Raw genomic sequence first — 14,568 nt, 5'->3', positions numbered from 1 at the left:
GGCAGTAAGACAAACCAGCAAGACTCTGGGAAGTGGCTTAAAAGAACCCAGAAGCAAAAGGAAAGGAAAAGCTCCTAAGAAGAATCTGAATGCCTCATGATTGGTTCCTCAACTCTGCCTGAGACACACGCTTTGACGGCTCAAGTCTCATCTCCATGATTTTTGACCCATCACTTCATCACACCCATGGCTTCAAATATGTTAAGGATCTGACTATAAAGATGAAGTCCGCACATGACGAGATGAGGTGAAACCGTGAATCTCAAGTCTATAGAAAGCAAAGGTTGCAGTATCTTACTAGGGTTGTCTGAAGGACCCTGGTCCTCTTCCAGATAATACTCTATCTTTTTTAAGTCTTCTGGGGTAAATCTCCATTTGTTTTCTGCTGGCGGGGGCGGCACTTTGGGGCTGGACCGTTTCCGGGCAGAACCAGGAGGAAGGGCCTGCTGGCAAGAGGCTGGCAGGGAACCAGTAATCAGTCCTTCTGGGAATTTCTGAGCTAAGACTTTCAGACCTAGAGATAGGAGAGCATCAGAAAAAGCAGGATTAACATGGAGGAGCCATACCAAGTCTGAAAAAACCCACATGTCTTCTAATCTTTGGTCACCTAGTTGAGGCCAATAAGGACAGGAAATCTTTAACTGTTTCACCATAAAGCAAGATACACCAGAAAGTTTTAGTTACTATGTGGGATTCTGAGCATTCCACAAGAAATCCTTTGCTCAAATCTTTAGCATTCTTAGAGCTCCGAGCAACATAGTTATTTTAGGAATTAAAAACAAGTGCTAGCTGGGCCCAGAGGTACATGCCTGTAATTTCAACACTTGAGAGACTGAAGCATGAAGTTCGTGAGTTTGAGAGCACACTGGGCTGCATAGCAAGACTCTGTCTCAAACAAACGAAACAAACAAAGGCTAGGTGTGGTAGTATACACCTACAGAACCAGATACTTGGGCGGCAGAGAGGGGAATATCATGGTTTGAGGCCCGCAGGGTAAAGTTAGTGAGTCCCTATCTCAGAAAAGAAGCCAGGTATGGTGGTTCAGGCCTGTCATCCTGGCTATTTGGGAGGTGGAAGGAGGATCATGGTCTGAGACTGACCCAGGCAAAAGCGAGAGCCTTACTTGAAAAATAAGCTAAAATAAAAAGGGGTAGGGGTGTGGTTCAAGAAGAAGGGGCCCGGAGGTCAAACCCCAGTACCAAAAGACAAAAACAGAACAAAAGAAAACAAAAAAACCCACACAAGAAATGCATGCTGATAGAGCTAATGGACATTTCACATAACTCTTTCTTCCTTCCAGTCAGCACAGCTTTCTCTCCTTGTGAACACTAAGTCTGAACACTGAGAAGAGAAAGGTGATGGGCTGGGTTAAAGGACTATGAGCCATCTTGTAAGTCCTAGGCAGAATGCAATCTTGCTCACCTCCAGAAAGCATGAAGAGGTTTTCAAACCCACGCTCACACATAGTGGTGGCCGCCTGACTGGCCAGTCTCTCATCGTCATCATACAGAATGATGATCTTGCCATGGGCATTTTTCTAGATGAGTTAAGGTTCGGGTACTGAGCTAATGTTTCCAGATTAAAAGAAACCCCAAGGAACACAGGACTGATATGTTCATCCTTCTGAGTTCAGCTCCTTCTTCCCCTTCACACCAGTGGTCACTGGATTTCTCCTGTCACAGAAACCAGGCAAGCTGGTATTCTTTTCTTTTATGAACTGGTATTACCTCAGTCCAAGATGGTACTTGTTACATACTTTATACCCTTTAGTTCTTTCATCCTTACGATTCTGGAAAGGAAATATTTCAATTTCCATTTTTACAAAGAAACAGAGAGCTTCTATGTACAATATATCCACGGAAGCCTTTCTTATAAGAGTAAAAAGGTGGAACCACCTAAAAGTCCAAAATAAAGGAATGGTTTAGTAAGTTACAGCAAATCTGAAGATGAGATGTTATACAGCACCGAAAATGGAGTTTTAGAGCGCTTGTATTAACATGGGGAAATACACTGTAATATGAAGTAGAAAAAAAGCAAGGCATTAAATTATACAAAATGACTTCAACTTTGTAAAAAAAAAAAACCCAGACACACATAGAAAACAGTATGAAATAAAATATACCAATAATGTAACAGAAGCTAATATTCTATTTGTGTGATGATGGGAGATTTCCACTTTCTTTTTTATATTTCTTGATTATTTAAATTATCTTTTACTTATATTATTTTTATGAATGGAAAAAATTAAAATTCTAAAAAGAAGAAAAAAATTAAAATAGAAAGATACTTGCTTCTTAAGTTCTCCTTGGGTAAGCTTTCTGGGGCAATAGAAGTCTTAGGACTAATTCTCAATGGATCACAACTCTTAGCCTACTTGTTTTGGGCCTATTGCAGTATGGTTTGGAAGCATCTGCCTTAATAGTCAAGATTCTTAGCCAATTTTAGGAATCCAAAATCTAAACTAGGCAAACCTGATCATGTCAGAGGTCCCTCATGGTTTCTTACCAGCAGCATGATTCATGATAAGTTTTATTCTTGTAACTCTCATACCATCCAACTCCTTAAAACACAACAAAGGATACATATTCGAGAATATCATTTGAATAGGGGTTCATTGTTCTGGACAGAGTTGCAATTGGGTAACTGTAGGCTGCAAAGAGAAAAAAAAGTTTAGGAAGACTGTAGCTCTCTTATTACAACTTGGCTCCAATTGCTAGCTGGTTGAAAAATCTAAGAGGCAAATATATTTTTTAAAATCAATGAGCCATAAACCTAAGTAGTTTTGTGAATGAAAAGCAACTGTGCACTCTGAACACAGGATGACGTTTCATTGTGCTGCTCACATTTAGTGCTGGGCTCCCGACCCACCTGAGAACATCAGCGGCCTCTCTCGGAGTGCATGGTGGAGTTAACTCAATGGGTTTCCAGCATGGATCCATGTACATTTTCCCTAGCTGCTAACCCTGGGCTGGGGTGAAGCCCACCTGTATCTAAGGAAGTGCCCGTTTCCAGGAGTGAGCACTCTACAGCCTCTTTCTCTCACCTCCAATGATGTGGCACTGCTGGTAAGAATCTCTATCACGCACATCTAGTAGCAGGAAGGGGCAGTCAGGATAAGGCTTGTCTTTGGTGCTCGGCTCTAATTTCTTCACTAGCCTTTTGTCTAGATCCAGTTCCCCAACACCGCTGATGACACTGAAGAGAAAAAGTAGGTCAGTAGAAACTAGTCGAGGGTGGGTAGCTTAAAGGTCAAATGCGTTTCTTTCAGAATGGCGAGATGGGTGCTAAATGCCTTTTCTAAAGGCACCTGAAAGGAAAAGGTAAATGGTCATAGTGTCTCAGGTTGGCCTCCAAATGCAGGATCCTACAGACTCCTAACACACTGGACCCCAAGAGGGGATCTGCATGTCCATACTTGTGTTCAGACAATACATGCCAGGTCATTACATGGTCTGGGATGTAGAATGTGTAGGGTACATGCTCTCCTCGAGCAACAAAGGCAGCATTCAGGGAAAGGAAGGAATGTAGTTAATCCACTGGATTTCAAGAAGTAGAAGACAGCACAACAAAGGGCAAGAGAGTAAGGCTGATAGGACAGAAAAAAATTAAAGGATGTTCCTATGTATATTAAATATAATATAAAGTAACAATAGTGTTTTATATATTTCATATTCAGTCATGTGCCTTGTAACACCATTTGGTCAACAATGGACAGCACATCTAGTAGTATTTCCATAAAACTGTATTACCTAGTGATAGTGTAGCTGTTTTAGTTTGTATAAGTATACTGTGTGATGTTCACATGATGACAAAATCACCTAATGACACATTTCTCAGAATGTCCCACCATTAAGTAATGCCTGACTGTACTTACACAATGACCTATCTGATATGAATACTGAACCTTAATGCTTTCAATGGTTATCTGCACTTATTTCTATTTTATACATTATGAGGTTGAGGTTGAAGACACTTCTGTATTTAGTGCCATTCATATAATGAAACAGAGGAATAGCTGGGGGATAGTCCTGTTTCTAAAGTTATTAAATTAATAGCATTAGTCACCATCTGAATTATATAGGGAAAATATGGTAGAAGCATCAAAAGACTAAGAAGACCAGATGCTGCAAACAAAAGAGCAAGTAATGAAATATCTGTACTGGAATAAGCAGATAGTTATTTTCCTAGGATGTGTTAAGACACACACTAAACCGCAGGTTAGTATTTAGCATTGTTACTCTACTTTCAAAGCAAATTCTGCATGTGAATCCAATAAACAATGTATCTCTATGCCAGAAGGTGCACATTTCATCAAGTCAAAAGAGAGGAAAATCTACCTGATGTGAAATTGCACCCTTGATGAAAGTCCTGTCAGCTATCTCTTCTAGAAGGCTTTTTCCTAGAGTTCTTTCACAAAAGTTGCTATGAAAATAACAACACAGTGCTATTGATGATAGCAACTCTTTCTCTAGTAGAACACGGTTTCTTGAACTGTTCTTCCAGGAGAAAGGATGGACTTAGGCTGAAAACTAGCACCAGTCTTCTAATCAATAGTTAACATGTATGAGAAAATGCCACATGGAGTAGTCCATGGGATGAGAAGGACCAGCACATGCATGCAGGGTTAGGGCCAATACCGAAGGCTACTTTCAGTGTCCTCTGCACCTATTCTATCTCACAGCGCACTGTGTGGCACTGTATTTTGTGAATCTAGACAGGGCAATTATAAGCTTCAGCAGACAGAAAAGAGGGCAAAATTCAAACTCTGAATCAAAAATAAGTCCTAATAACAAGCTTATACACAGAAGGACTGAGGAGAATACAACCGAGGAGTGAAAATTAATACTCTCCTGTTAATATAGTTGATCTTACATTAACTCAGTGAAGTTGCTGTGAAAAAGACTCACAAGGAAGCATTTCTACAAAGAGAAAGTAGGAGGGCTGAGTTAAAATGTGGAACATTGCTGCTGCCTGTCCTGTTTCTAAGGAAATTAAATTGATGAACTAGATTAAGGTGCAGGTAAAGTGTAGTGAAGACAGAATCAGAGCGTACCTCTGGAGAGTGGAGCGACTGGAATCCCCTGCTCCCGCGCTGTTGATGAATTGGACAGGGCTGGGTGACTGCTCAACGGGGCTCCCTTTCCCGTTGGTCCTGTTAGTGATTTCACCATCAGGGTCTGAAGTTGCAGAGTCATTGTCTAAGATTTCAAGTGAAGAAATAATTAAATTTAACCTCTAGATTTGTATTTACTTACTAGGCAGTTCCATTGAAATGAAGTCAGGAAAGAAAGTATCATCAGCATTATTAAGTTGTTCTAGAAATTCTAATGCACAGACTCTCAAAACGCAGTGGAACCCAGGAGCTCCCAAGACTCTTTTGGGAGGTCTGCAGGTGAAAACTTTTTCATAAACTGTTCTTAGTTTTTTGCTGTGTTGATATTTGCATCGATGGGCCAAAAGAAACAGCAGTAACATCATTAGCTCTTTGCCAAGCATCAAGGCAGCAGTACCAAACTTTATTAGCTGTCATATTTTTCACCATCACATGGGCTCTCACAGTAAATAAATATGGCATTCACATGAAAAATGCCCCTGATAAAGCAAAGATTAATAATTTTATTAAATCTCACCTTGAAATAAGCACACACAGCTGAGCTTGCTACATACCTCAGTACTGCGGGTATCTCAAGGCAAAGTATTAGAGTGAGTGACTGCCGGACTGCAGTTGACCCAAGCATTTTGCCAGGGATACCTTGTCTTGGTAAGAAAAACTGACAGAAAAACTCTGGTTACTTAGACTTGTGTTTTAAACATTTTCTCAAAAATGAAGTAAGTGAGCATGACATTTTTTAAGGAAAACAGCTGACAGAACTTGTTGTCAATGACTAAATTTTGAAAAAAGACAGAAGTTTGGAAACTGTATTTGCCATCAGGACTGAAGTTTGAAGAGCTGCGTCCCCAGACTTGTAGATGTTTCTGATCTCTGTACGTTTTCAGTGAAAAGGTACTTTCCAAATGACCAGTGCATGATAGAAAATCCTGCATGGGTAAAAGACTCATTGAAAGTGCACGAGACAGACCAATGGCTTTTAATGTAACAGAGTAAGAAAGGTTCACTGACATTATAGCTAACCTTTAAGAAATAACTAGCTGTCACCAAACAGCATAGCACCAAAGAAAAGCATATACAGTTATCTGAAAGGGCCATTAAAACACTCTTCCTTTTTCCAACTATGGGCCTATGTGAGTCATATTTTCTTCACATACTTCAACCCAACAGTAGACTGCAGCAGACTGAATGCAGAAGGAGGTATCAGAATCAGCTGTCTTCTATTAAACCAGATGTGAACCAGGAGCAGTAGCTCATGCTTATAATCCCAACTATTTGGGAGGTGGTAATAGGAGGGCCTCAGTTTGAGGCCATCCTAGGTAAAAAAGTTAGCGAGAACCTCTATCTAAAGAACAAGCTGGGCATGGTGGTTCAGGCCTGTAATCCCAGTTACTCTGGAGGTATAGGAAGGATTATGGTCTAAGACTGGCCCTGGGGAAAAAGTTCAAGACCCTATCTGGAAAATAACTAAAGCTAAAAGGGCTGAAGCTGTGGCTCAAGTGGTAAAGCACTTGCGAAGCAAGTGCAAAGCCCCGAGTTCAAAACTCCAGTACTACTAACTAAATAAAAAAATAAACCAGATACAAGAGAGATTTACAAATATATGTAAATCAGTGCCACTCTCTCTAAAATTTTATTTTGGAAAAATAGTTATTTTTCATAAAAACATGTTTTTATGGACTGGGGATGTAGCTCAGTGAAAGAGCACATGCTTAGTATGCATGAGGCCCTGGGTCCAACACGCAGTACCACACACAAAAAAAGTTTTATGTTCTAAGTGAGGTTAGTATTATTAAGTAGTATTATTTAAGTGAAAAATAAATAAAAATTGTTTAATTTCTGAGTTTAAAATTTTAATACACTAAATTTTAATAGATATAATCCACATAGAGCAAAGTTCTTTGAAAGGCCTTCAATAATTTTTAATAAGAGTGTACAAGGATATTGAGAGCACGAAGTTTGGGAACTTTCTGTATTTTACGCTAACCAACAGAATGAGGGAAGTATTAGAAAAAAGAGGCCTAAAAGAAGATATTAAAATTAATTTGCGTATGATAAAATTACACCTAGAAACTTCAATAAGGGCAATAATATGTGGTTAAGATTTTTAAATGCTAATAAATCACATTTTTCCTATATACTTACTAGAAAATAACATGAAAAAAAGAATCTCCCTTACAGTAACTGCAGCTATAAAATATTCTCCCCTGGAAGTAAAACTAAAACAACTGTAAAAGACCTACACCTATAAAGACTTGTAAGTCCTTTACAGGAGTTATCAAAACTTTTCTTAGGGGTCTTAAAGTAGATGCCAATGAAGACAGTGCCATGTGATGCAAATCTTGAAAGAGTGAAATAATGTTAAGCCTTTCCAAATTTAATTTTTAACTTTAATGCTAATCCCAATGGGATTTTAAAAAACTTTTAAAGATACACCACACACACACACACACACACACACACCATTAAGGGTGATTTGGAAGACCTGCTTTGTAAAATAGGAACATATAGTGGAAAGGGAAATAATCAAAACAGTGCAGAACTATAATCAGAACAAGAGAACATAGAGAATGTGGAAACAAATCCTAAAATATACACAAAAAGTTAGTATATCCATACCACAAGTCAGGGAGTAGAAAGAGAACTACTGAGTAAATGCTGCTGGGAATATTTCTTGACTAGCTGGAAAACTCTAATTTAGATAATCGCCTCATATCATATACCAAAATATGTAACAGATGGTTTAAACGTAAGAGAATAAACATGCCAACAGAAGAAAAAAAATAGATGAATACTTAAACTTATTTTGGGTATTATGAATCTAAAGCAATAAAAGAAAACAACGATGAAGGCTAACAGATTTGAGAGTGTAAAACTGCAAGCCTCATATATGTCAAAAACCAACACAAAGAAAAGTAAAAGGTGAGCAACAAGTAAGGAAAAATATCTGTAACAAAGATCAACATACTTAATTTACATTTTAAAAAATTAGCTGGTTGATTGAAAAAGGATCCTGTGCACAAGGCAAAAATGCAAACAAAAAACTGTTTAATGTGCAGAGGAAATTTTTTTCCCATCCTAGACCTGTAGGCCCTCAGGCCTCCTCCCCCATGGGGATTACTTTCTGTTATCTGTATCTTCTTCCAGAAATAAAATGAATACAAACTTGTGCACATATTTCACTTTATCCCCCTTTTAAATATCCATGAGAATTCCACTCATACTGTTCTATACTTTGAGTATTTGCTTATTTTGTTGTTCTATTTTTACTCAGTAATATAGCTTAGAAATTGTTACAAATCAAGTAAAGAATCTTCTCATTCATTTTCAATACTGTATTGGTTTCCATTGTCTAAAGATAACAGTTATTTAGAGTTCTTACAAGTCAATTAGAAAATAGATGAGCACCCTATTAGAAAAAAGTACAGGTAAAGTACTTAAAAAGGAAATACGTACAATCAGCAAACTGCATGCGTGTATGCACATACAGTTCAATGTTATTAGCAAAGAAATTAAAAATAAAACTATTAGGTACACATTTTTCATCTTTTGAATTGGCAAATATTTTTAAAACCAGTAATTACTCAGCGCAGGCTACAACCAGGTACAGTGGTGCTGGAGACAGTGTGGCAATAATTTTACCTTTGACCATCTGCAGCAACTTATTCTCAGGGAATAATGAGAATTCTGCAAGCATTTACATATATACAATGCAGCATTCTTTACTAAAGTGAAAAATCAGGAAAAATCTGCTCTTCCCACCAATGGAAGAGGAATTAAATTGTGGTACATCCCAGGATAGATATCACATGACATAACCTTTATAGTAATGCTTTTGAAGTCTTGTTTAGTGACATAGGAAAGTATGCATGAAAAATTTTAATTAAAAGCAGCATAATACAAAACTGCAATGGAGAGTATGGATTTGATTGGGATGAGTAGTTAGATGGTGGAAAATGAACCAAAATGTTAACAATGATTAGTATTTATTGTAATTTTCTTTTTTATTTATTTATTTTTTTTGCCATTTTCTAGATTTACTAGAAATACACATTTAGGTCAGGAAAAAGCATTAAACATTGTAAAAGGAGATTTCTGTATTCTTCAAAGATAACCAAATACACATACAGATACAATATCATGTACAGATACAAACTCACTCAGGCACTCCTGAGTGAGTTATTATCTGTGTAGAGCACTAGAAAAACACTAATATTATTCACACATCGTGGTGTCCTACTTTACAAGAGCCTATTTTGCTGTGCAAATTTATCTCAGTAGAGAAAATTGCATGTGCCCATATGTCCTGGTGCTGCAATCTCAACAATGAATTAAAGGACCAAATCTAGGTGCTTATATAACCTGGATAAAATTGTGAGTCCTTGTATGAGGAGACTCAATTATCTCTGTTACAAAGGGCCCTTATTTCTCTGCCGTTTGAGCGGCATCTATCAACGATGAATTCCTGTCGTTTTCAGATTCTCTTTATTCTCCCTAACAAAAACCAGCCCAGGGAAATGACAGTTGAGTTGCACAAAACCAGTGTTCAGACTTCCTGAGAAACTTGTCTTGAAATCAGAAGTCAAATTCCTGACCTACATCAACCTTAACAAACACATTCCCCTTCAGTAAACAGGCGAGCATTGATTGCAGGTACTTGAGGACAAAATCAAGACCTGAAGTCACTGTATTCTTTCCATGAGAGTACAACTACAGAGGTTTTATTTTCCATTTGGTATTTAGGAAAGGAAATCTGGGGCCTGCTTATCTTTCTAGCCTTATCTCGCAGGGCCTACTCCTCCCTTAAGACCACAGGCAGACCGGATTACCTGGTTCCCTGCACATGCTCCCCTTTCACCTCAGTGCCTTTTCGATATGCTCCTTAGCTTGCAACAGCCTCATCCTTAACTTGCACCCCTTCAAGGACCAGTTCAAACGCCTTGAGGAAACCTGCCTCCATCTTCTAACTGGAAAGCACCTTTCCTTCTTCAGAACTCCCACAGCATCTTGAATCTCTCCAGAAGACTTTCCAGAATCCCTTCATGATGCAGTGAGAAGACGCTGGTCACTACTGCAGACCCTTAGATTCACACCCCAGGTCCATTCCTAACTAGCTGGACCACCTTGGGCAAGTGACTTAGCCTCTAAGGCTTGGGCTTCTCATCTGTGAAGTACACCTTCCTCCCTGTTTTCAAGGATTAAATAAGAAAACTCACACGAAGTACCTAGCAATATATATTCAACAAATGATGGTTGCCTTCCATTTTTCCATTCTGCCGCATTAGTAATTTTGTGGTACTGCTACCACTCTCCCCACCCAACATACATAAACACATGCAGCACACACACAACTACAGGTTCTATGAAAGCAGAGCTGTGTGTTCATCTCGGTAGTCTTTTAGCACTGAATTCTATGACCAGTATGTATACAGGAGGCACTGAAAATTTTTATTGAAAAAATGAAAATGGTATGTTAAACACATCTAAAACATTAAAAGATATACATGTTGGCACCAGAAAACCAGATGGCTTTCTTAGTGAAATAAGAATTAATGATTAAAGTACCAGATAGCATTTGTCTGAGAGTAACTATCTAATTACAAATAGACACATCAAAGTCAGAATCCCTGTGAACACACCAGTAAATGCACAGGGCAGTACTTGAATCAAATGACCAATCTGTTACTTTCCCCATATCTTCAATTCTCATTACCTTCCAGCCTTTGAATCTCCTCAGCTGTCACTTCCAGTGTTTGATCAGATAGGGAAGCAACTTGGATGACCTGATAGGAAAAGAATGAAATGTGTAGATGTGTGTATGTTTGTTTTTAAACAGAGGCAATTCTGTCTTTTACAAAAAAAAAAAAAAAAAAACAGGAAACACCAAACATCAAAGACCTCTTGTTTAAGAAACTGTCAGTGTCCCTGACTGCAGATAGGATTTCAGGCCCCTTCACTTTTAGTGTGGTAGTTATGCTGCAGATGACCATTCCAGAAGAAAAGATTAATTTTAAACGTTATACAACAAACTTAAAATACCAAAAGGATAATTTAGGACAAGAAACATACATAAGAGTTTAAAACTACATCTGTATATATTCTGGCCCCAGCATAGCGCATTGTTTTTTCAAAATGCAGTCTTGGCACAGAATGGCACTGGCAATTCTCCACATGAAGAGATAAATGTATTTATGAATACAGTGATTATGGTGTCTTATGCTTTAATTCATTGTACATTTTTTAAAGCACTTCTCACAACTTAGTTCATAAGGTCTAAATCCAATTTCAATCACACCGATGGAATTTTTTTTTTAAATTTTTTTGCAATACTGGGGCTTGAACTCAGGGCTTACACCTTGAGCCACTCCACCAGCCCTTTTTTTTTTTTTCCTTTTATTATTCATATGTACATACAAGTCTTGGGTCATTTCTCCCCCCTGCCCCCACCCCCAACCACCAGCCCTTTTTTGTGAAGGGTTTTTTGGAGATAGGTTCTTGAGAACTATTTGCCTGGGTTGGTTTTGAACCACGATCCTCCTGATCTCTGCCTCCTGAGTAGCTAAGATTACAGGCATGAGCCACCAACACTTAGCAACCTTTTCTGGGGGCCTGAAAAACACGTTGGCCATAATTTTCAAATGCAAGAAGAAAACGACTTGCCAAAAGTAACAACATAACTCTCAGTGGAACAATTTGGGAAAGAGATCAGTTATAGAATACAGAAAATCACCTGGTTTCCACAGAGAAAAACATGCAAACAATCCTGAATCCAGAATTCTAGATTCTAAATATTAAGTTATATATATAAAGTAAAATAAAACCTAGACCATAAATTTGATGAATTAAAAACAGAATGCACCTTTATTTACTTTACAAACTGTTATTCAAGAAATGAGAAAAATTTCACATCATCTTCATGTGAACAGAACACACCACATACCAACTCATGCTCTCACAGTGAAATGCAGAGACTCAGAAGCAACTCCCCTGCAAACAGTCCCGGGGGTTACATGTAGGGATACTCAGGTAAAGCAGCACAAATTGTTCTTTATTTCAACAGCAAGATCATTACACTTACCAGCTGGGCAAAAGTGGTAACTTTTAGTCTCTTGAAAAGTTCATCTTTTTTGTATCTATAATCTGAAAAGCAGGGTAAGACAGATATTTATCTAGGTTTATTATGCATTCTTAGAGCTACTGATTCTCTCTTGTCATCAAGTTATACGGTATATCTTTCAAGTCTCTAGTATGCTTATACATATATTATCTCATCTGATCTTCACACTATACTCAAAACTAGTTGGGCAGGTAGTATTATCAACTCTTCATTTTTCTGTTTTGCTCCGGCCATCCATCAGAAAGCATTTTTCCTTTACTCAGCTGTTTCTACCGTAGCCATACTGTGTGGGCACGCATTTATGTAAGCAGCTGCAAATCCTTTTCAGAACAAAGCTGGGGATAAACACCTATATTTTACAAATGAGGACAGAAACCCAGAGAAGCTAAGTTGCCCCAGGCCACACAGCTGGTAAGGAACACATTACCCTACTATTCTGACTCTGGCTTCTAAAGACAGCAATAACTTTCCTGTCGTTGCCAACTCTGCTAGAGACACAGGACATTACGTTGTGACTGGTCCTGATAATCTCTTATCAGTTTCTCCTAAAAAAAAAAATCAACCTCTTCAGTTTTGCAAGACAAAAAGGTTCTGGAAATCCACTGAGAACAATGAGAATGTATTTAACACTACTAAAGTAACTGTACAGTCAAAAAATGGTTTGGACTGTAAATTTATGTTTTGTGTTTTTACCTTAACAGAAAATAAAATAAAATAAAAACCAACTTAATATTTAGTCAGTGCTATCTTTATAGTTTTGAGACATAATTCAAATGGGGATACTTCTACACTTGTGTAAATAATCCTTCCTATCACATTAAATAGTTAATAAAAACTGAGTCAATATCACTTTATCTAGTATCTGCCCTACAGATACATGTTAGAAGTTAGATTCTTTAAACTTCTCCAAAGATGATTACTAATTTTAAAGAGTTTTTAATGTTGTACTCTGCACGTCCTTCCCCTTCCCCTCCTCCTCTGCTGGGTTTTTATACTGGTGCCCAGGACTCCTTAAATACTGCTTTATTAATTCAGAATTACTAAAAGTTTTCTGGATATTTGCTATGGCCTTCGCAGCATAAATATCTCATAAATCAAGACTCCTGGCAGCAAAGGAAAGGATTAAATGTATTTAAGATTATTTACCTGGTGTTACTAATTAGTTCCATGAATTCTCCAAAAACCCAGCACAGACCAGATGGTTACTCTGGAGGGTAATACAAGCTTGGTTTACCAAACAGCCTAACATTGAGAATCAGGAAATGATGCTACCTCAAAAACTAGCCTTCTATAAATATGTCATGACTCTTTCTTGTAGGGAATTAAAACTTTTTTGTTCTAAAATATCTTGAAGAGAAATTTGGGAAACAGACTATTACTTCTAGAAAATTCTTAAAGGAGCTTCTTGTAGATACAAGGTAGCAAACCTAGAGGCCACAGAGCTGCCAGGATGTGGATCCAAACAGACTCAGCAGAGCCTCCAAGAAGTACAGCATTCCCCTTCAATTACCAACTTGCCCACCAAAAGTCGCTTATATAAATCAAAACAGCAATAAACCAACCCAAGGAAACAATCAATAGCTTTCAAGTAGTTTGTATTTTGACATTTATCCATTGATAATTTTTTGGTATGTTTACATAGTTTGAAATTCTTGTATAAGTTAAAATGTACACATTAAAATCCCCTCTAACTAAACACAGATTGCACTAAACAAACACCAGTCTTGGCTATCTCCTATAGACTGGCATTCCAAGTGTCCTCTGCACCAGTCCTTGGAGCTCCCTGACACTGGAGCCTGAATGCTACATACCTGGTTCTGGTTTGGAAGGACAGCCATCGGTAGGACTTTCTGACATTATTACTCAGATCTAAAAGATCAAACTAGACGTCTTATTGCAAGTTTTAAATTTTATAAAAAGGATGACTTGGGAGGCTCTGTCAGTCTGTCCTCCCAAGAGTGAACACAGCTTTAAGAATGGCGCTTCTGCTAGTAGGGCTTCTCTCAGTCTGTGTAGGGACAGATAATCCCAGTCAGGCACACTATCAAGGTCTGCTTCACCAGTAAGCACAGGCTCTGAGCTGGCCTCTCTCGAGTTACTGGAGGGACAGAGACCTGACTATCTAGGATGTTTCATACTGGGTCCAACTAGTGTCATTTAACCACTAGGCACCAAGAATAGGCTTTGTGCATGGTCAATAGACACAGAGCATCTCTTTTCCCCAGGTATAGTTGAAAGAATGTTCAGATTACAAAGGATTTCTGCATTTTGTTAAAATGTGTTATTAGCAAAGAAAAGGAAGCTGGACTTACAGTGGAAGACAAATCAAAGGAAGGAACAG

The 14,568-nt window shown here is 38.2% G+C and overlaps 1 protein-coding gene across 6 annotated transcripts in view; it reads right to left on the bottom strand.

Annotated features, from left to right (window-relative positions):
* Positions 1 to 14,568, bottom strand: part of Cep41 (centrosomal protein 41) — a 43,199-nt gene that overhangs the window by 2,767 nt on the left and 25,864 nt on the right. For all 6 annotated transcript variants that reach the window (XM_074063016.1, XM_074063050.1, XM_074063019.1 and 3 more), the window contains 7 exons: positions 12,189 to 12,250; positions 10,824 to 10,893; positions 5,054 to 5,198; positions 3,044 to 3,195; positions 2,583 to 2,650; positions 1,423 to 1,537; positions 299 to 514 (listed from right to left, as the gene is read on the bottom strand). In XM_074063016.1, the coding sequence (XP_073919117.1) occupies positions 299 to 514; positions 1,423 to 1,537; positions 2,583 to 2,650; positions 3,044 to 3,195; positions 5,054 to 5,198; positions 10,824 to 10,893; positions 12,189 to 12,250 (828 nt within the window). The remainder of the gene's footprint in view (positions 1 to 298; positions 515 to 1,422; positions 1,538 to 2,582; positions 2,651 to 3,043; positions 3,196 to 5,053; positions 5,199 to 10,823; positions 10,894 to 12,188; positions 12,251 to 14,568) is intronic.

This window comes from Castor canadensis, chromosome 2, assembly GCF_047511655.1.
Source record: "Castor canadensis chromosome 2, mCasCan1.hap1v2, whole genome shotgun sequence".
NCBI lineage: Eukaryota > Metazoa > Chordata > Mammalia > Rodentia > Castoridae > Castor > Castor canadensis.
This window is presented reverse-complemented; position numbering and strand designations above follow the sequence as displayed.